This window comes from Gnatocerus cornutus, chromosome 10, assembly GCF_029298725.1.
Source record: "Gnatocerus cornutus isolate USDA-ARS CGAHR chromosome 10, icGnaCorn1.1, whole genome shotgun sequence".
In the NCBI taxonomy this organism is placed as follows: Eukaryota; Metazoa; Arthropoda; class Insecta; order Coleoptera; family Tenebrionidae; genus Gnatocerus; species Gnatocerus cornutus.
In genome coordinates this window covers 6,492,005-6,514,049 of record NC_142242.1, presented here as the reverse complement: position 1 = coordinate 6,514,049, position 22,045 = coordinate 6,492,005, and the positions used below count along the sequence as shown (strand labels likewise).

The following is a 22,045-nucleotide window of genomic DNA, read 5'->3' as shown; positions in this document are numbered from 1 at the left end:
CGATTGCTAAAAGACAAAGGGAAATATTTTACACTCAGACATATCTGACGCACGAAAAATCAGAAACATTTGCATGAGAGTTTAAAGTGTAACCACAATGGACGGACAAATGTAAGAAAAAACAACAGATGACGAATTGGATGTTTTAGACCATACGAGTATATGATATTGATATTCGATTTTTATTCATACGGATTATCAAAATGATATTTCAATCCGTAAATGCAGTGCTAATGCTAATAATATAGAATGAGTAGTTTTACAACAAACCACTACAAGTCAATTCTGATCAAAAAACGGTTCAAAATCGATCAAAATTTAGACATTGTAACAGTTCGTTGCTAAATATTGGCAGTTGTGGATTATATTATTTTATATCAACAACTAAATGGCAAAAATAATACAAATCACAACAGAAAATACACAATTGCAATATCAAAAATATTCATGCTAAGATTGTCAGTCTTCCGGTAATCAAAATGCTCTCTATACAAGATATGGATGATATTGATATTGATCATTTTGACATTTAGAGTAGTGCAACTATTAACTTGACGTTTGATAATTGATAGCTGGCCATATATGAGATTTCAGCTATACTGCTTTTGTTATGGTATTGATACTTAAGATTTCGAGAGCCGGGGGTGGTTGATTGAAATGTGACGGTAACGAGCGAGTAATATAGGTGTTTAATCAGAAAATATAAGTTGACATGCCCTGGTTCGAGGAGAGGAGTCTGTTTGTAGGAGACACACATATCCGCTGGTACGAACCAGGAGTGGGTGAACGCCGGGTTGATGTTGACTCCGATGCCAATAGGCGCTTGGTGCCTCTGGAAGCCCGAAGAAACGGCGTAGTCCATGGCAACCGCCTGGTAAGGCAACATGACTGAAGAAATCACCCACAGCACACACAGCACACGAGGTCCAAGTCGCGGAGGCCCGGTGCTAAGCTATTGCCGTTACTACCAACAAGTGACTAATGACAGTAGTAACGAGTGACGGCACGGTGGGCGTGAGCAGGCGGAGCGAGAACCGCTGGTTGGACGCGGCCACGCAGCTGTGCTATTTACCGCGAAGCTATTCGCCGCCCCCACGCCGTCGCCACGCTCGCGCCCGCCGAGTAGCAACAAGTAGCCAATACACCACCACCGTCACCTAAAACCTCGGCTAATCTATGAGATGCAGTGGCGGTGCGCCGCTCTCTGCTTTATGTGGATCTCATTGTCTCATCGCTTCGCCGCAAATTCCAAAAGCGAGCCCCTCTAACTCGGCTAAACGCCGCCCGCAAAAAATCATTACTACAACTGCATTCTGGTCGCATGATGCGCAACAAATATATTGCTCGACCGATTAACTGCAGATATACTATGTGTCATAAAAAAAAAAAAAGTCGCAATTCAAAATTACCAAGAGGTCAATAATGATCTAAGAATTAACATTCCGACTTATTGGTTATTTGTGGCAGTTCAACTACTGCAACTCTTTGAAGGGTCGACCCTCTATCCGCACGCACGCCACTGGGGCACGTTCTCGCCTGAATTATTCAGGTTTTATGACAGCGGAACCTCATCTATAAAAACTGACTTTGACTTTTCGCACTCGATAATCTTACAAACAGCAACATCGCAACCGGTTATGATTTATACACCCCAAAATTTAATTCTATTTTACAGGCGGCTTAAAAAACCAACCCCTACAGTAAAAACTGCCTTTTATTCCCTCCAAATTGTTTACACCTGTTCGATTTATTAACATAATTACACCTTTAATACCGTGTCATTGCTGAACACCCGCTAATCATGTCGTTAATTAAATAATGCGGGGTTAACATGTATCCATAATTTATAATAGCATTAGTAACGACACGTGATGAAAGCTAATAAACTCGAATGGAATCGGGAGCGAATGTTTTTGTTAGAAATGAAACATTTTTCTATTCAAAGGGTTTAGAAAAGTTTCTGGCGATAATAATCAATTTTTACGAGCATTTACTTAAATTAAATGCGACAGTTATCCATTGTTGATTGCTTGTAAAATCCGAAAAAAATCGTTTCTTTTTATTGGTCTTGTGATAGCATCGACAATGTGGCGTTTAGACAAAACGTTAGCATGCTGGGATTATTAGAAGATATCTTGTCAACTCTCTGGAGAAGTCTGAATTGAAGTCAGTTGAGCAATGCATATAAATTAGTGTGAACGAAAGGAAAAGAAAATGTTTTGTATTGGACTTGTGGGTATTGCAAAGGCTGGCGATTTTAGTGGCGACATTCACTATACAAGATAAATTAAAAGTCATGGAATATATTAAACGAGGGTCAAGCCGATAGCTGAGATACAAATTAAGATATTCTAATTACGCGCGTAACAAGAACCCCGACCCCTGCTTCTGGTCTTCATTTGCTACTGTTCCTATACTACAACGGTCTGTTGATGATCTGATATCCCCTTCCAGCATTGCTAATTCACTACAAGATATACGCTTCTCTAAAAATAATCTGAACAGTATTTCACGACGTCGCTCCGAATAACCCAAATTTTGCCTCGGCGGCAATCAGACTGTATTAGACCATGTCAAGTTCCTTGGCTATACAGTCCGACCCATGTTATTATTTATCGAGAAAATAGTAACCTTAAATTGGCCCTAACGAATCCTATTGAATAAACTCCATAGGAACAGCTCTGTTCTAATCGATAATGGGGTTCCGATACACCCTATCGCCACCCTGATCTTCGACCTCTATTGCCGACCGTTCCGCACTTTTCTGATTGTTGAACAAGACTTTGCTAATATTCAAATTTCGACTTTACTACCCCCATTATGTTATTTATCGCCTACAGTTTGTTCGAATCAAATGGACAATTAAGGGGTCTGCAATTGCGTGTACCCTTATTATAATTACCGTGTACGCTCTTAGCATACTGGTATGTTTACTCTGCCGTTATGAAGAGTGATCTATAATTTTGATGCCAACTGATTCTGATTGAGCCATTATATCTTCTTGATAGACATCTATTACTGCTTTCATTTCAACCAGATTATTAAAAATAAATTAAGGAAAAAACGGACATAAGAAATCGATCATTTGTCATATTTGATTGACTATTTAAGAGCCTTATTGCATTAAAGGTGGTTATCTAGCCCGTACGATATGACCAAATTGCAGTATTTGTTTCATTAGTTGGTGACTAAATGATCACGTCTCTGTGCAAGTTTCTGGGGGTGCAGTAAATCGGTTGAAGTGAAATTAACTGCAAAAACGGGTAATTTGTGAAACGGTTAAATCTTCAGACAATTGGATCGCTGCGGCAATTTCGATAGTAACTAGCACTTTATCAAGACCTGAGGGCAGTAAGTTGTGTTACACACGGGCCACTAAATCTGCATTATGCCACAGGGCTAGCGTTCATTCTCTTCTAACTGCGAGAGTTGCTCAATTAGCTTTCAATTAGTGGTCCTCAGATAACCTTATCTATTCTCAAGCGCGCACTTTATTGCCACCAAACCAACCCCGAGTTGCATCCCTTCGAATATGTGACTGCATAGCTGACTTCATGTATGACTGTGTACGTAAGCTCAGTTACTTGGTATGCGCGCTCACATGTTCTTTTATTATTTGGCCTGATTAGTACGACGATAATTATGGTGATACGTGAGATAAGACGGGTCGCTTGATACGAGAACAGACTAATTTCTGTACGGTTTTCGAGACTTGTATCCCCATCACCTAGAAAACGCCAACAAGCCAACAATTGCCTTGAATTAATTTCGGTCTAAATTTTACCACTTCGAGGCAATATTGACAGATAAGGAGGGTTACAGTTAATTTCTCTCTCAACCAGATGATTGCTCGTGTTCTCTCCCCCCAGTTCCACCCAACGTGTGTAAGTAGGTAAATACATAGTAATCATAAAGTTCATTAGATCGAACCTACGACCCCTGCGGTCTTCTGTGTGAAATTATAGTGCCAGTCCGAAGACGACAGAATCAGCAGAAATGCGCTACTTTCGTCATCACCACTGATCGAAAAAAAATGTTAGGGTAGGGCACAAGGGCTAGATCTAATAAAGCGGAAATTCTGACACTCGAAACCTTTAAACTCCTACTACGGAAGGAACAACCCAAGTGGAACGAACAGAGCTGATCTGAATGCAAAAAGATTTAATAATAAAAATGAGAGCAAAATGGTAAGAAAATCTGATAATGAACCGATTAATTCGGACATGTGTTTTATGAATTTCACTACATTGTAAACATGGCAGCTGTCTGAACCCTCCAATTTCCTCAAGTGGTATCGCGTCTTTATTCCCTCTTCTCATTAAACGATTATAATTACATTTGTCTTTCCAATTATGCATGACAGTGAAACTGTGGCGAGGGGAAGAAGATAATGTGCAGAAAACTTCCCGAAAGTTTCATTTTTAAAAACATAAGTTGATCAATTTGTCGTTTTCTTCATCATTACACAATTAGGTCCCCAGTTCCTTCCTTTAATCGAAATTTAATTAATTAGCTTGATCGAGAAAACTGCTTCATCTCTTTGCTCCATTAATTAACAATCAAGTTTTTACGGTCTTCATCAATGTGTTAATAAGTTGTAGTAATTCCTCTCGTGAATCACCGACATAAATTAATCGAAGATGCTTCTTCACCCTTTGCGTAACCGGAAATTGCAGGGTGTGTATTAAGACGACGACGACGGTTCTCTCACCCTTTCGTTTTCTATATTAAATCATATCTGATTCGTCGTGGGCATAAATTAATTGTGGATTTGAGACGCAGTTCACGTATAATCGAGCATATTGAGTGTCATTTGCACAAAATTGATGGACTGGGTGATGGACAGTCTATTTCGCTAGGGCGCGCATTTTGTACAGAAATGCAATGAGGGCAATGCTCTGTGAAATAACCAATACATACCACAATCGAAATGTACGTCGAAATCTCGTTCAACCCCAACAGAGGAAGGGTGATTGATCGGCCCATCAGAGAACGTGAAGCTAATATTATATATTGACATCTTACCTGACTTTTACATCGTCATAATCGACATGGGGGTGTCTACAACCCCTGCAACTCAAATGATAGCTTATTTGCTCGCTCCATTCATGTTCGCATAAGGTAGTAATTTAACAAATCTGTCATAAATAGTTTTATTAGGTCTCTGCAGTCGAAATCATGATGGAAGAACGAGAAAGCGATACATTCCTCATCGCGTTCTATGTACACGCTCGAATGAATACGTAATGCAATTCACATTTGTTTTTGTCGCCCCCTATTTCTTTAATATTGGGGTCGTGCTTATTCGCATTATCTCACAAAATTGCATTTTAAAACATGTTCCAACATATGTTTTTGATAAAAGAATTTCAACTTAATCGTTCGACTATCAGTTTTGTCATATTTCATCCCCAGATCAATACGATCCTAATTGTCCAACAGCTTCAGAAGAACGAGTTCGAGCTTTTATCGACGTTGCACAAAATAATTTAGAGTCTAAGAAGAAAAATAAAACAATGACAAGGCGAAAAGGTTTGAAAAAAGGGATAGAAAGAGCCGGACTGTTGGGTTGATGTACGTGCTACTGCACAAAACTTATCTCCGTCTGAAGACACGACGGGAATATTTATACAGCACCGGAGGGTTCGCGATTAACTACTATCACTACTCCTCCGATGATAATAAAAATGAATTAACAAAAGTCTAGATATTAATGTCGCACTCTTATAATGAATTTGTTTGCTCAACCCTCGACCAAGAAAATATGATATTCCGAGATATTAGAACTCCACATGTTAAATTTGCACACTTACAAATGATCGAGTTCGTTTGTAATTTAGATATTGTTAAGATATATGTCGGGAGATAAATATTTTCAGAGAATATTTTATAAATAGCGAGGTAATAAACAAGCGAGTTTGTCTGGGTTCATTAATCACAACTCCCCGACGCGATTCAAGATTATAATTCATAATGATTTTTTAATTAAAATCTCGATAAAGCAAGTGAAAAATGTTGTACAAGATGCGAAGTGCACGATACAGACCGAGCGTGCCAAAGAAAACGGAAGAAAGAAAACTGAGACTAAATAGGAAACACTGGAACGTTCTCGCCGAACTTCATTAACAATACAGTATACAGTTTGGCACGATAAAAACCTCACAAATGAAATTTGCTAGACATTAGGACACCAGTTCTTAGAATTCTTTCTTCAAATGAAATTTCTGCACTAACTTTAACAATAATATAACTCATCCTCAAATCATGGCTTACCATCTACACCCCGTGTAGGTTCAACCCTAGAAATATTACACGACTCAAATTTTTTGCCGCAAGATAAGATGAAACGAAATAAATATATTTTAACTACGATAACTCTATTCCCTAAAGTGGTGACAGATAAAATCTTGTCTTGTGCAGTTAGCCCGAAACCTCTAACTGACAGGTAGCTCGAAAAAACAAATTTCGACCATCATAATTATTAGGGGAGTGTAAACAACCGGGGACTCGTGCCAGGTGCACACATCTACCCAACAATAATTTTCGACCTTTCCGTCAATTCAAATATGTAGGTGGATCACACTAGCGAAATGACTAGCGAAAATCCAAAACTTTCCGGAATTCAGTGGAATGAGGACCCGATATTGCTATAAATTAATTCCATATCGTGAAATGGCAGTCTCAATGGTAGCTGATTAGGTTTCCTGGCTGGTGAGCAGTATTGAATGTCTATTCCCTCGTGGCAGTTTCGCGCCTGCAGCTAAAGCGTCCGAAAAGCAGGAGGGTCAGCTTCAGGACTGAGTAACACTAAGATGACCATGCGAGCTTCGATCACCGTTTTTCTAAGCAGATTCGCACAACACCCCTTCACATTCCTTACGGGAATTACTTGTAATCTGCATTACAAACGTAAGATGACCGTGAGTGATAAATCTCCTGCATGTTCTTGAAGAAGGGATGATCCTTTAAAGGACTTCCTTTACATAATCAATTTCGTCGGAGTAGAACGGAGGCGACGAGATAATTACGTTGACAAGTTTTCATGGAAGGACGAATCTTGGAATTATATTTTGACGGGTGCGGCGTTTTTTCAAGAACTGGACAATTACTTATCAGATAATGTTGCTTTGACAAGTATAATGCTGCGAATGAATCACGCGAAGGCATCAGGTAACGCGAGGGTTGTGCGGCTTCGGCCTCATCTTCCGTTCGGTACTGCTGAACCCCGCTTGTCGCCATATATCTCTTACTCCGTTACTTTCTCATTTTAACGACTGATTCTTATCGGCTATTTGCCCATTTAAATGAAAACATAACTCCTGTCCCTCAGATCTTCATATATAATAAACCACTTGATATTAAATTGCGCCTATTCTGATTCGTTTTGTGATAAAGACCAACTTTGGCAACTATAGCATGACACGAAAACTTCAAGTACTAATTCTCTCATTTATATATAGTTTGAATTTTAAGTTTTGACTTGAGTATTGAAATGTAGCTTTAAAACTGTAGAAGGGAGATAGTAGCAGTCATTTTGCACAAATTATGTGTGCTTACGTCGAGCAATGCATGTAATCCAGACCCCATCTCAGCTTCACTACACTTATGGGTCCCCGAGATAATTTAAATCTACAAAACACGACGTAACTGCCGTAATCTCGCTAGTTCTCTATGTATCGTACTAAAATGCAAATCATTTAATAAAAGGTGTCGAGCAACTCAACCACATACTTACTTTATGATGCGTGTGCTCCCTTTATAACATTATTATGGGGCGATTAGAATTTCATTCGAGTGTTTCGGCGGAGTCAATTAGTACGTAAAAGATTCAAGCGATTAATGGAGAGAATAAAAGCTTTATCATTCGAGAATTTTTCAAGACCGATTCTGTCTGGTTAAATGGAGAACTTAATGGGAAAGAGGGAATCATATTTGCATACAGAAATAGTCAATCTGTAACAATAAAATGTAACGAGCATGTGACAGGAAATATGTACTGTAAAAATTTATTTAAGAAAATATGGCTTTTAAATTATCGCAGAAAATGACTCGAGGGAACGCTAAATCCTGTGCTCCATTACACGAAGCGACTACCTTGGAAATGATTCAAATCAAAAGAAGACAAGGCAGCAAATCTTCCTGAATGGATGTTTTGTTTTGTAAACGATCTCGTTCGCCCAAGGATAATTCTAGTTGAAAAAGCGATTAGAATGAAAACAGCAAAGTGTCATAAAGGAGTGAGGATGAGGATTCCCCTTTTTCCGGTCCTCCGCTGACTCCGTCGCGTCGCATCTAAGATGCAAAATTAACTCTAAATGAGTGCATTTGTTTGTCTTTTAAGGGTTGAATTTACGTTTCAATTTCACACACAATAACGCGCGGATATAAGAAGGATAAAAGGGTTACTTTATTCGCCTCAAATGCATGATTTTTCGCGGTAATTTCGAATTACTGACGGTTTAAAAGAGCAATTTCATTTTAAATATGCATCTACATTGGCCACAAGAGAAATCCTCCGCGCTTTGCCTTAACCGGAAATTGCTCTCAAGTGCCAAAAATACCTAAACTAATAAAACTGATACGTTTATGGCAGTGCGCAGTTGATGATGAAAAATTCCTCTTTTCCTCACCAGCGAAAAGCCCACCAATGTAAATCCTGTAATATGTAAATGCAGTATAATAAAACTAAATCACGTCAGATCTACTTTGATCTCGAATTGTCGAAATAAGCAGTGAGTATATGTTATCCTCTTGAGGGATTGCAAACGTATGTCATAAAACTTGAGGATCGGTTCTTATAGCGCCCTATTTACCTGCGAACACTGCGCGAATGCTGAATCATACCGCACTTCCCAAAAATAAAACGACAGCACAGAACTTTTCAACACTTTAAAACTTGCAATAAACTGCAATAGACCATAAACCATAAATGTGCTGTAAAATTATTAGTTGGAAGAAATAAACTTCTTGCAGTCATGTACCCGCTTTATTTCTCTCATTAATTATATTATAATTAAAAATTAGTTTTCCATAATTGACAATTTCTAAACTGAAGCGCTTTCTGAAATAAATTCTAAATTGTTGCCTGGGTACGATTTCCCGTGAAGCTTTCCGATGGAGCTTTGAACTTCGCTAGCAGCGCCACCTCGACGTGGCTTTGGAAAGCTCGTAGTGTGGCCTGCGGCCGTTTGGCGGAGTAGCGCGTGATCAGCTAATCCTGCGATCAACTTTTTTTTGTTAAAAATGAATAAAATGAGGCTACAGGTTGCACTTTGGAGGGAATGGCAACCTAAAGTGTGAAGGGATTCCGGTCGATGAGTAATTGGGAACATATTGCTAATTGTGCGGGCTTCATTGCCCAATTTAATGAGAACGTAGTCAGTATGAAGTATGGCAAAACGGGGGTTGAAAGTGGCGTTAACTGATGGTGAGTGACAGCAGCAAAGGGGGTGTTAAATGCAAATTAGCTACGACTAAATGTTTTCATATGCGTCGATTTAAGTTACGGTATGAGCCGCACTGTCGAATCAACAATGAAAGGAAATTCATGATAATGATTGCAAATTTTTTCTTGTGTTTTTTGTAAATATGTGCATAATTTGATGGTCGTTTCTAGTGGTTATGTATATGATTAACTCGTCGAGACCAGATCATCAAGTCTTGACAAGATATCGCGACAGTGTAACAGCTTCCCGTCTTTGCATACCCTTGTTCCTGTCGATATTTGAAGATGGTATCTAGTTAACATGCAAATTGCAATATGTATAAGCTAAGGCGCGGTCTTTGCAAGGTATATAATAGAAAATGATATAGAGATGTTGGTTGCTTGGCGGCGTTATTGAGATTTGCGTTTCAAAATTAGCACCCTCGTCAATTCGAATTTTTATCATGTATTTATTGATTGGGTTTGTCAATGGTGATTTCTGATGGCATGTCAGAGGAAAAGAATAAGAGAGATAAATGGTGGAATATTTGAAAGATGAGGGGTTTAGAGGAAAAAAGTTGATGTGTTGTTATTAATATGTATAGAAGTGTCGACATGATAATGATGAAATGCGTAAGTTTGGCGCTCGGCGAAGGGCTGATTTCGGTTCTGTGGCGGTCCTTCAGCGTGCATATCTTATTAGGTTCACATTTCGCGAGGTGTGCGAAGAATGTGAATGAATAAGAATAGGGCGGCGCAATTAGAGCGCGCTTGTAGAATTCTTTCTTGCATTGCATCTGAAGTGATGGACGAATTCCAGTTCGCACTGGGAGTGACAAACTGCTTTTCAGGAACGCATTTATTGCAGGGCATGTTTCATAAAAGAGAGGATAGGACAAGAGGTCCGCCACATAAATCATGGCATTTCGTACGCAAAATCAACAACGAGGACAGATAACTTGACAAATCAGTAGGCGGCCGCTATCTTCTCCAACACATGCTTCAAGCGCCCGAATTTGGCCGCAGAAGGACACTGAATTTTTCATTCATATCTCCAAATGACAAAGATTTCGATGCATTTCCATATAAATTACATCATATTTCTGGAAAGAAGGGCGGGAGCTAGGGGTTTTGCGAGACGCGTCTTCGGAGGCTGTTAGTCATTCTAACAATGATTTATGGAGGCTAACATATTGCCGGGCGGTTGCTCGGCCACCGGGTGTCGGCCCTTGGGCCCCTATATTGCGGGAAGTGGGCCAAGGGCCGATCGACGATCGCTGATGCCGATGCCCCTCCGGATTACCGTCAACCAGTTGCCATTGCCACCGCGCTTCTCATCTTTCATCCCATCCGATTCCGACGATTCCGAGCTCCGCTGGCGTGTAATCAGCCTTAGGCCGTCACTTACCGTCGTCCGCTCGCTGTCAACCAATTACTAACTTGGACCGTATAATTTGGGGCTATAAACCAAAATACAGTCCAGGTTACCTAGAGATTTGGTCAAAATCAATTTGTGCAAATGGGATGAAACATCAATTGTCTTTCTTGCTCCTTGGAGCGTTGAACCGATGGGAACCTTTCTACAACTACACCCCCGACACAAAATTTGCAAATAGAATTTAACCCAACGAAGAAAAGGAGTTTTTAAAAACGGAATGAAGATATGGAGAACAATGGGTTCAAAGGGCCGGAAGATGGTGCGCAATGATATGTATCATTGCAATTTCACGAGTATTCATAAATAGCTTTGATGGTGCAATAAATCGGGAATCGTGTCGGGCCGAATCCCTGGGTGGTCGTAGCGTGCATCTCGAAGGAGTCGAGCGGGGTGCTGGTAGTTGCAAGTTCCAGAGCAAGGGATTCCAGAAGCAACCTGCCATGTACCTGAGGGAGCCTAATCGAATAAGGATCCCGACACTAATAACTTTTTAAGACCGGTCGATGCGTCATTACCGAATGATGGCCGCAAGTGCTGTTAACGTAAGTTTTTACGAGGGAAATTTGTCGACATTACGCCGTCTCCGCCAACTGTTTACCATCTCGACTTTGTGCAACTTACTCAACTCCTAATGCCATCGTTAAGCAGTTAGCACTGTTCTGGGCGACATAATAAGATCCCGAGGTGCAAACAAGACGTGTCGTCTTAGACTCTTAGATTCCAGATTAGCGGTTTAACCCGTTGGGAAAGAAGAAATAGGCGTCGCGCCATCCCAGAATCATGACCCTCGTCTCCCCTTGCACTACGGATTATAAGCTCGAGAAATAACTCGGGAAGTTAACAAGAGTTTGCACTCAGCAATCTCTTAGCGGCCACGAGGCGACACTGAAGACGTTAAAAACGGCCAGGATTGGCACCCTCCTGTCCTCATTCTTAAAATATGACCACTTTCTTCTGCTTAATAGCCACGAAACCGCCGATACCTGGTTCTGTCCAGAGAGCCCACTGTCATCACAGGTTTTATATGCAAAGATAATAATCACTTCTCCCAATCCACATATGCAGGCTATATCTACACTCAACCAAACCAAAGACAATCGTCACCCAGACGAATTTCTCGGAATCGAAACACAACGTGCAATTACACCCGCACATGCCAATTTTGCAAAAAAAAATCGACTTGGAAATTATTTTCTAACCATATGTAGAACCAGGTTGTTGTTATTTCACAATAGCTGCGGTCATTTTCGGATTTTTTGTCAAATGGTTGCAGCACATATAATTTTGCGGAACTTACTTGGTTATTTAAATAATGGAAGGCATACACCGTGTTGGATTAAAAAACTTGTGGTTTCAATTTATAGAGGTATAATGAACTGGAGCTTAACAAATCAAATTAAATAAATTAGTGTCAATTTTCCATAGCCCTAGTTCTTATTTTCATTTAATAGTTGAAAACAAGTGCAATTGGCGTATCAACCATATCAACCATGAATTTCACAATAACGAATTCACAAAAACTTGAGCAGCTGATAAATTAATCAATTTATAAATTTCTAGTAAAAGTGGTCGCATTGAATAAAGAAAGTGTGATTTGTGTTTTTTTTCATTCGAGTAGAAATAAAATCAAATATTTAATAGTGTGTAATTGAATTCTAAGTATAGAATGAAACAGTGATGGTTTTTGTGTGGCTTTTATCCCTAAACATCCATGAAATGAAGTGCTTTATTACCGTGAGGTGTTTCTCGATTGTAATTTTTGTGTTCATGAATATTGCGCCTCTACTATTTTTTGTATTTACCTTGATCCAAAATCGAAGTTTTCGATTACTTAGACATTGACTCAGCTGAAACGGCTCTTTTTATGTTACATTGTGCGTCTCACCGACCAGAAGATAAAACGGGTTTATTTTAAGCCGGCCTTAAAACACAAGTGTAAAATTTATTTCCAATGTTTGGCTCCTGAAAGGAATAAAATCACTTGTGAAACCATAAATTTATTACTACCACTCGTTTATTTATCGACGTCGTTAAGACAACATCTCATAGACTATGTACCTACAAATATTAAATCCTGTCTTCACACGGTAATTAATGTTGAGTTTCTCTAATTTTAGAAATAGGATAAGAAAGGGCGATTTTAGTAATCTCATTTGGCATGCGGCATCTCCACATATTTAATATTTAAATTGAACTCCAGAGAGCAGTACATTAACCCTAAACTACTCGTTGCAATCCACGATTGAATTAAGAAAATTACTCCAGACAACATCGTCAGTATTTCGATTAAGTTTTTTCTTATTTTATAACGAAAATATGCTCAATTATGTGTGAAATTAATTTTGCCTTTTTTCTCTATTTTCTTTCGATCCGATTTCGGCGCGGCCTCATTACGAACATTTTTCCAAATTAAAGTGGCGTTAAAAAGGACACAACCGTGTGAAAAAACTTTTGATAATTGATCTACCTCAGTAGAATCATTGATAATGATGTCCATAACTTTGTAGAACTGTCGGTACAGCGAGCACCTTCCCGAAGAAAATGTTAATTAAAATAATTTATGATGTATAATCTTACAGCATCCACAAAGTGCTGGGTGTTGTTTTCTCATCCGTTTGCGGGCCAAGACACAGAACCTCCATCAGTATCATCATCAGCGGGCGGTTTCTATGAGTCGACCTCTCGTTCCCACGGCGATGATTTCGTCACATGAGCAAAACAACGTGACCCCGCAGTTGCTTAGTACTGGAAACGGAGGTACTTCAAATATACAGACGCCACGAGCCGCCGCTGCATCTTAACAAACTTCTTCCTTATTACGGCATTCTTAAACACACGTGATCGCATCGCCAGCTGAATAAATGTTATTCCACTAATCAAAGTTATCTTCGCACATCGCCGCGGGAACGTTCTGTTTTTAACTTTCCGCACATGAAATTATGTGATCTTTTCAAAAAAGCCGTCATGGATGGAGTTATCTCTCTCGACTACTTTACTACATCTTTGGACGGTAACTCACCTGTCGGTCCCATTGAAAACAATCAGTCTATCAATGATCAATTAATGGTACGTCTAAATTTGGGTGAAATGGTCATCGATCTTCTAGCTACGTAGGTTGCAAATCGTATGAACCGGTATGTCTTCAATTTTGGCTTTCCAAGCGTACACTTTGAAATTAATATCGTGCTGGTCTAATAGATTCATTACTTAAATCTTCATCATTATAATACTCTGTTAGAAGATCCGTCATCTTTGACTATGCGTAGAATGTTAGTAATTTTAAAAATAATTACATGCTCGTGTCTAACACTCACGAATCTTTAATCTACGTATTACATTAAGGCTCGCATGGTTGTAAAAAAATACGTCGACTGGCTCGTTAGGCACAGATTTGTTATTGGCAGTCACAATTAACGTGGGGTTTTTAGGTAATAATTTATGTTGAGCATACAAAAATATTCGCGAGAAGCCCTAATTTCCCACACCGACTAATCAATAATTGGGTTTCATTCCTTTTATTTGTAAGTGCTTATTGAAAATGATCGATAACTCAAGACTTTAGTGGAGTATAATTAACTACATTAACGTTTAATAAAGTTCCACTGCTCAACTAATTTTTGAGTTTCAACGAAGCTAATGAATCATTTTTAATGTACGTAGAGCCAAGAGACCATTATTTATGATCCGTTGGCATTCGAGCGACTATCACACTATGACGGACCTGGAGGCTGTTTGCTAACCTCAATCTTACCGAGAGTGGCTAAATCCTGATAGCTTAAACCGCCCCAATGCCTGGAAGTGCCATGAATTAAAGACTCCTTCCTACAGTAAACATAAACACTTGAACGAAATTTATCCGATTTTCCGTCCCCGTTGACACTCGCTTGCTCTTGGTTAATTAAAAACGTAATAAATTGGTCTTCCGAGGTGCTAAATTAAAAAGTTAAAACTTGAAAATCTTTATATGCGTGGGTGATTCATATTAATTTCGTAAAAATAGAAAGATCATTAAATGGCTTTGGGGGTTTTGGATCCGAAAACTGCTCCTGGTCATTGCTTGGTCTTATCGGACCGTAATGGCGACATTAGAGAGTGTCGTAAAAGTGGCTGGCTGACGTTTAGGCGATCCGTGTGGACCCGTACGTCCGATCAGTCGTTGAATCATTTATTAGAAGACAATTCTCTTCGGTTCTTTTGCACTTCGCAGCAGTTTCAGCGACAATGTCACTAATATTTTAAATAAATCGGACCGTCTCCAACAGTGAGAATGAATTCATTGATGTAACCATAACCTGTTAAATATCGCGAGGAAATGAAATATAGCATCGGTCCAGAACGCGGTTGAGTGGTTTGCGGCTAGCGGTCAGCGGTCAGTCTCTGTGGGGTCAAAGTAAGAGTCCCTATCATTCTGCAAAGGCCCATCTGGCCGCGCCATCAACGTGTAAATGCCCTATTACAGGGGCAATAAGCCCCAAACTTATAGCATCATTTCAATTTCCAATTGTGATGCTGATCCTTCGCCTGGTATTCACTATATTTTATATTGCTAAAAATTGCACTCTTTTATTGCCGACTTTTAAACAACAACTCACTGGCCCAGTCATTTATGGCATTATTTATAAGAACGGTTTCCGATCGCCCAGTCCTAAAGGGAATTTCACACTCGAAAACTATTATTATCGACCTTTAAGTTTCCGAAAAATTCACCAACAAAAACAAAGCTTTCTCTTAATGAAACAATAACAAAAAGTTATTACATACATACCTGTAAAAAATTCATTTCAATAATCTAGCGTAGAAAATTGAAAGTATAATAAAATGAATGTGAATTTTTTCGACGGTTGTAGTACTACAATACATTCCAATGTTACGCAATGCAAGGTGACCACCAAGTGTTAGAAATTGGGTCAGTGACAGCTTGACGTGAAATTAGTTTATGCCCATTGATAATAAGTCCATTATTTGTAAGAAGACCCCGCAGATAAATAATAAGCGCGTAAATCTCGCCGCCCAACGAACCCGATAAAGTCCGAGCTTATTGTCTTAATGTCCACGACAGATTGGACACGACCCTAATATAAATCGCCAGCGCAATACTTGTAGCAACAGCCGCGATTGTGGCAAACGCAATATACTACAGTAGTAACTAACACCACGTATCATCTAAATGCTACTAGTCCACTAATATCACGATAACTGGTGATTCACACATCCCTCGTGGCAGTAAAAATGTCAAAACTCGTTAGTACCAAGACGCGTATAGAGGTAGGTCGCTTTGCTGTTGTTACATGTTACATCCAGCAACATAAAATAACTTCAACATTTTTACAGTGCTAAGCGGAAGCGCATCTCCTTTATGAAAGATTCATTATTCTCCCTGAAAATTTATGATTACAAGCCACGTATTCTTTATTTCGTCTCCATGATCAACGTTATAGGTACACGAGCCACTGACGCAAGCCAGGACCGGCTTGGGAGGATGAAGCGAGTTCTGACACAAACTTTCAGGATAACGAATCTGAAACGTTTAAATTAACCATTGACCCGGTTGTCAGAAGTTAAATTGTTAGTTAACTGACTGATGCATACTCGCATCATAAACGAGTTGGTTACATTGTAACAAGTAAATGTGGTGTTTTCAGATCTTTTTGCAAGAATGTGCCTGTGCTCACATATCAATAAGAGTGAACAAGCGTGTCTAATTATGTCAATTCGTCGAGTTAATTCACCATAATTTGATAATAATGCGGGAGTTGAATCGTGTACAGTAAAACTACATTAGATGGGGTCTGGGCATAAAGCATAATTCACGTTTTATTGAATGTTTCTTTTATGTTTTGGGGTTTTCTGTGCTCAAATAAGTGCTAGCGGTGCATAACTTATTTAAAAACATTCGTAGGCTTTTAGGCGAATGCTCTAAATTGTATAAAGTGCGCTCAACATAAATTTCGTTCATTTCCAAGGAGCTGATTTCCATAAGTCGAGCAAGTGTTTAAGTTATTTCCTAAATTTGATGCGAACTGTCCGGAAGCAGGAACGTGTCCAGTGATAAAGTTCCGAGATTATTGTAAGTTCGGGAACAAAATATCCCGAATTCGGTGTATATATGTAAAACAGCAAATCGTAAATCGCGTTTAATAAAGCAAGTGAACGTTGCACGTGCCGTATGCGGCATATTTATGTATAGATGGACGGCCGCAGGACGGCATGCGAGGGCCGGACGGACATTATTGAAGAATCGATTACAGCTTTGGGACACTTATATGGTGAAATAAAAGGGGCACAGACCGCTGTCCAGCTAAACGACGGTCATTATGTAAACAAGAAGACGACCGAGAGGGCAGCCGACCAAAGGTCGCTTGAGGTGAACTTATTGAATCAAGTCGCCATGGACCGGCCCCCTCTGCCTCAGGGCCAACCATCGCGGAAGATCAAATTTTCTTATCATACAACCGAACTGTACAAGAAACAAAATCCCCGTGTCCATATAATAAATATTCACCCTTCCTGCATTTTTTTTAAGGAGCAGATCGCCCGTTGTCATGTAATTACTTGAAGGGTGACTGTTAATTCGAACACATTTTTTGTTGCTTGAGGTGGGACGAAAGGGCACGTAGATAATTATAGCAACGACAAGGCCCCTCAGTTGTGTCGTCGCTTGGTGACAATAAAACTTAAATGAAACTACAGAAGGAACGAGAGTGGCGTTTGTTCAAGGACCATAACGCTGTAAAAATGTAAAAAATTCGCGAGAGCGTGTAAAAATAGAGTGCTTATACAAATTGGCATTTAATAGAATGGGCTGCAAATTAAAGCAAATGGGCATTAAGAAGACGGGGCCAAGTGCATTCCTTGCACGCGATCCGATTTGCAAACAGAAGTAATATTGTAAAACGGTAATTTCCGCGAGGTTAAATTTGATAATAAAAAAGGCAAAAGGCACCCCTTGGGCAGGTTGGGGTGCGAACAGCAATAATTCTCTTGTCGGCAGTATTTTTAATTATCTCTCGCTGATGTTGCGTTTTATCATCTGTAAATTTCGTTAATGAAAGTTTTTTGTTTTGAGTGAATCCGCGATTGGTCTGAGCATGTAAATTATGCAAGGTAGAGGCGCGTTCTCACCCTCAGACTCTGCGCTAATTAAAAGAACTTATGGGTTTTTTTCCTGAGGCGTAGAAGGGTAGGTATTTGCTTGCAATTTGTTTACAAGTCCCTGTTTGCGATTCGTACGACGAGCGAACCATTTATTTTTTCTTCTTTATTTTAAACCGACACATTTTACCCTTTAATTTCGGCTGTTTCTTGTTTTATTTCTTTCATTTCAACTTGTTTAAATTCTACAAATTGCAAAGCAGCTCCATTGAGAACTAACTCGACTAATATCGTGTTAAATGTTGTAGAAATATCTTGGAATAAAAAAAGCTCCACCACGGCTTGCGAGAAATGTTAGCATGTAGAATAACAGAGAAGAACTCGATTGTTTCGAATTTGTCTCGAATACTCTTTCATTATCGTTCTTTACGGAATTCTTCCTTCTTATTATCTTAGCGGCTATGACATTCCGAATGCATGCACCATTAATACATTATATTTCCCTAACTGTAGAATTTTCTTCTTCCTCTTGAACAAAAATCCTCGTTTTTATTGCAATGCAAATAAGTTAGTTAATAGAGCAAGCACAGATGATTTGGATATTGTTTCCGAGTGAAACACGCCACACTAGGGATATATAAAATTGATAGATATAGAACAGCCAACATATAAATCAAGTAAGAACGACATTCGAAGTGGCAGAATTGAAGCGGGACCGCATCGGAATCGCTTCTGTTGTATTGGAAAAGCCACATAATACGGGAATACGAAATGTTAAATCTGAATGTTTATCAATTATTCACGTCAAGTTCTGACGTCTCGGGGGACCCATTTCTCATGGTACTTATCTACAACACATATCTGCCTGCAACACGAAAAATTACCTTTCTTTCCTCCACTTAACGTAGCACCTCGGAAGCTGTTACGTCTTATTTATTTACTTATTATTCGCCGTCTTACCTTAGAATAATTCCTTATGTAACTTAATTGCTCTTTTCATTCTGAGGTCAAAGGGAACGCAATACGGACGGATAATTACTACAAGGAAGTTACCTTACAGTTAGACATGCATAAAAATCTTCTCACTTTTCTTGGAAGTAATTAAACATTGCACCATTACATATTTTGATGAAATTATGTCGGTAGATTAAATTTAAAATATTTTGGAAGGACGAGGACTCGCAAAAATCTCGTTCCAAGTGCTTCAAGATGTAGCAGCAGGAAGTAAAGTTATATCCCATGAGTGTTTGTCTTAATTATTGGCAGAGCGCGAGACATGCTAGTCATTAAAACTGAGTCCCGCTGGGGGTGGAGAACTCTGCATCTCATCAAACACCTAATCCCGGAATCCTGTCGTTTGTATTGCTGTGCCAATAACGTGTAAGCTTGACAGGACATTTGTTCAAACCCGACAATATACTAGTAGGTTCGATACAAGTCTTCCAGTCTTCCAGATTTATCATCGCGGATTTGTTTAAAGTTAATTTAGGGAAAGTAATTCAAAAATTTCAAAGTCCGGTGTTACATCGTGTAACCTGCTCACGTGTTAGGAATACTTCCTGAAGTGTGATAAATAATGGAGGCAGGATTTCGCATTTTGATCCGAATGTAGACGATGGGTGACTTTAAAACATAAATGATGCAATTTTAGCACTGCGGCTGCAGAAGTTGACAAATGGTTATGTTCATGGGTGGAGATCAATCTTTATAAACGGACGTGAAGTCGGTTGTGTGCGCAGAGCAAAGAACGTCCAGTGTGATAGGGTATATTTAGAATTCATGGAAATGTCATCGATAGAAAGAGCAGTGATATTTTATGATTGACTTGAAATAATAATAATCCGTTTCGAAGGGGAACAGAATCCGTGGATGTTACAAGAACTGACCCTTGGCTACTGGCTTCCATTCACCCCTACAATCTCACTTAAATTAAACCGGATTTCACAACAGGGTGCGAGGAAATTCGATACGCCAGACACACGCAGATGGAACGCACATTATTTCGCATTAATCCAAGCATTGGTCATGGGACTTAGTACGAGCTTTACTTTTTAATGTTCCGCTGCGGTTTCCAATCAGACCCGGCTTACCGATATTTGTGCGGCTCGGATTTAGGACACTAATACACAATTTTCATGCAGAAGGGCAAGACTTATCCTCGCACATGTCTCAAAGAAAGGAGGCGCGACGCACTCCTCCGGACGGTCGCCGATTGATATCAGCGAGGGTTAATAGCGAAAACGTGGATCACCGGGTAAGGGTGCTCTACATGTCGTACGAAGTCCAAAACAAGATATGTATAAGCTTCTATGTTGCGGTCCCGTTACGGGCGCGCCTGCTCGGCATTCACGATGGACCCATCCCTGACCTAACCACGGCTAACTGAGTCGCGTGTAACGAATACAGATGCCATCTAGATGTATACCCGAATTTGTAATCCAGTTTCTCTACACGATTTCATCAGAAAGAGCCTCATATGACCACTATCATCGCCAATAACCACGACCGGATCTTGAGTATATCAGTAAATATGAGATTCAATGCCCATTGTTCGACAACTACCACATTCCGATGATTCTATCGCAACTGGACAGACCCATAAAAACCAATTTGCTAAGCAAAAATTCGAAATAATGGGTGTCTGGCTATGTCCGACCGACAACCCGCACATGGCCAAGCCCAAATCTGGCAAGCCAACCTGAGCGACACGGGGTGTTATTTACCTCATCAACAAACCATCAGCATAATCAACAATCTGTTGCACAAAAAAGGCCACCTAGAGAACAGATCGTCTCGCGACTTTGTGCTCTATTGTGACATCTTTTCTACGTGGACGCCTGTTTAGCGGTGCTGCAGGTTTGGCCGGCGGCCCCTGTCTGTCTGTCGTGGTCGGCGGCTTTGTCCCATGTAAGCTCCAACTTTCGGTTATGCATCATTCATTGACATGAGATTGCTGACCTAACCGCGTCGCAGGCCTGTCTAAACCCATCGTGATTTGGCAACTCTTCACAAAAAGCGCTTAATACTGCCTGAATAACACCAAGAGGCGTCGCGGTCCCGTGTGATATGATCATCTCTGTTGAAGGAACGTTTTCTATGGCATCAAGTACGTGTTTGACCCAAAACGTACGCTCGGTTAGTGTTCTACCGCATCGGTGGTAGTAATGAAGAAGACGACGCCTCCGACGGCCGGCACGCCACGCCACGATGCCCTACGTGAGCGTCCCGGGTACGCTAGTCACGAAGGTTCGTCGTCTGACGTCAGTCTATAGGTCATCAGAGCCAGATATTGCGGTACAGCTGTGTCACGTCTGCATACGTGTTTGGGGTTCTACTGGTCTCATATTAGCGCCTTTCGGATCGCAAACCTCCAGATCACGGCCTCCAATTTCAACTTCCTCGAACCACCCAACTCGGGATTCGCAAATTTTTCCGACGCGACCAGACGGCACGAAGTGCCCCACAACCACATCCGATGACAATTGAAAACTTGTCTTACCTCCAACGTAACCGACTCAATACACTCACCAGACCGCTGAAGCAAATTTTAGTCCTTTTAAAGAAACGATTTTCTACCAACAGAACAATTAGTAACTCTGATGGACATACTAATTACCCATATAAAGTCCATAGGGTAATTTATGTAAATTAAAAATTCTAAAATTATGCTGCCGTACATAACGTTCTAATAAAATAGCAGCGACAATGGTGCGCGTATGGAAAAATATGTTGGTCCCAAGCTCTGCACCTGTTTTCGGCAGCGCTTCCACCGGCATAAAATCTTATTTCCCTAGGGGAGTGATCGGAGCCATTAAATTATAGGTGTAGGTAGCGATCAGAGGACCATGGTCCGAGATTTACGGCGCAATCTCCTAAAATTGCATTAACCGACGGTGATTACCCATCATGATGACCCATGGTTACCGGAAAGTTAATAGTAACAAGAAATGAGCCGAGTCGAGGACATCTTTGCTGAGATTATATCAAATTGCACTTCAAAACAGATTTTTCATTGATAACAAAAATTTTTATTAATTAAATTAATTAAAATTAAAACGTGTTCGTGTGCGTAATAGTTCACCACAAGCGTT

General features: G+C 40.0%; 1 protein-coding gene across 4 annotated transcripts in view; it reads right to left on the bottom strand.

Moving 5' to 3' along the window:
* Nucleotides 1-22,045, bottom strand: part of trh (PAS domain-containing protein trachealess) — a 54,727-nt gene that overhangs the window by 11,771 nt on the left and 20,911 nt on the right. For 2 of the 4 annotated variants that reach the window (XM_088047478.1, XM_088047479.1), the window contains exon 1: nucleotides 774-974. The exons of the other annotated variants lie outside the window; for them this stretch is intronic. In XM_088047478.1, the coding sequence (XP_087903604.1) occupies nucleotides 774-886 (113 nt within the window). In that variant the 5' untranslated portion in view covers nucleotides 887-974. Of the gene's footprint in view, nucleotides 1-773; nucleotides 975-22,045 lie in introns of those variants that run through there. 4 annotated transcript variants of the gene reach the window in all.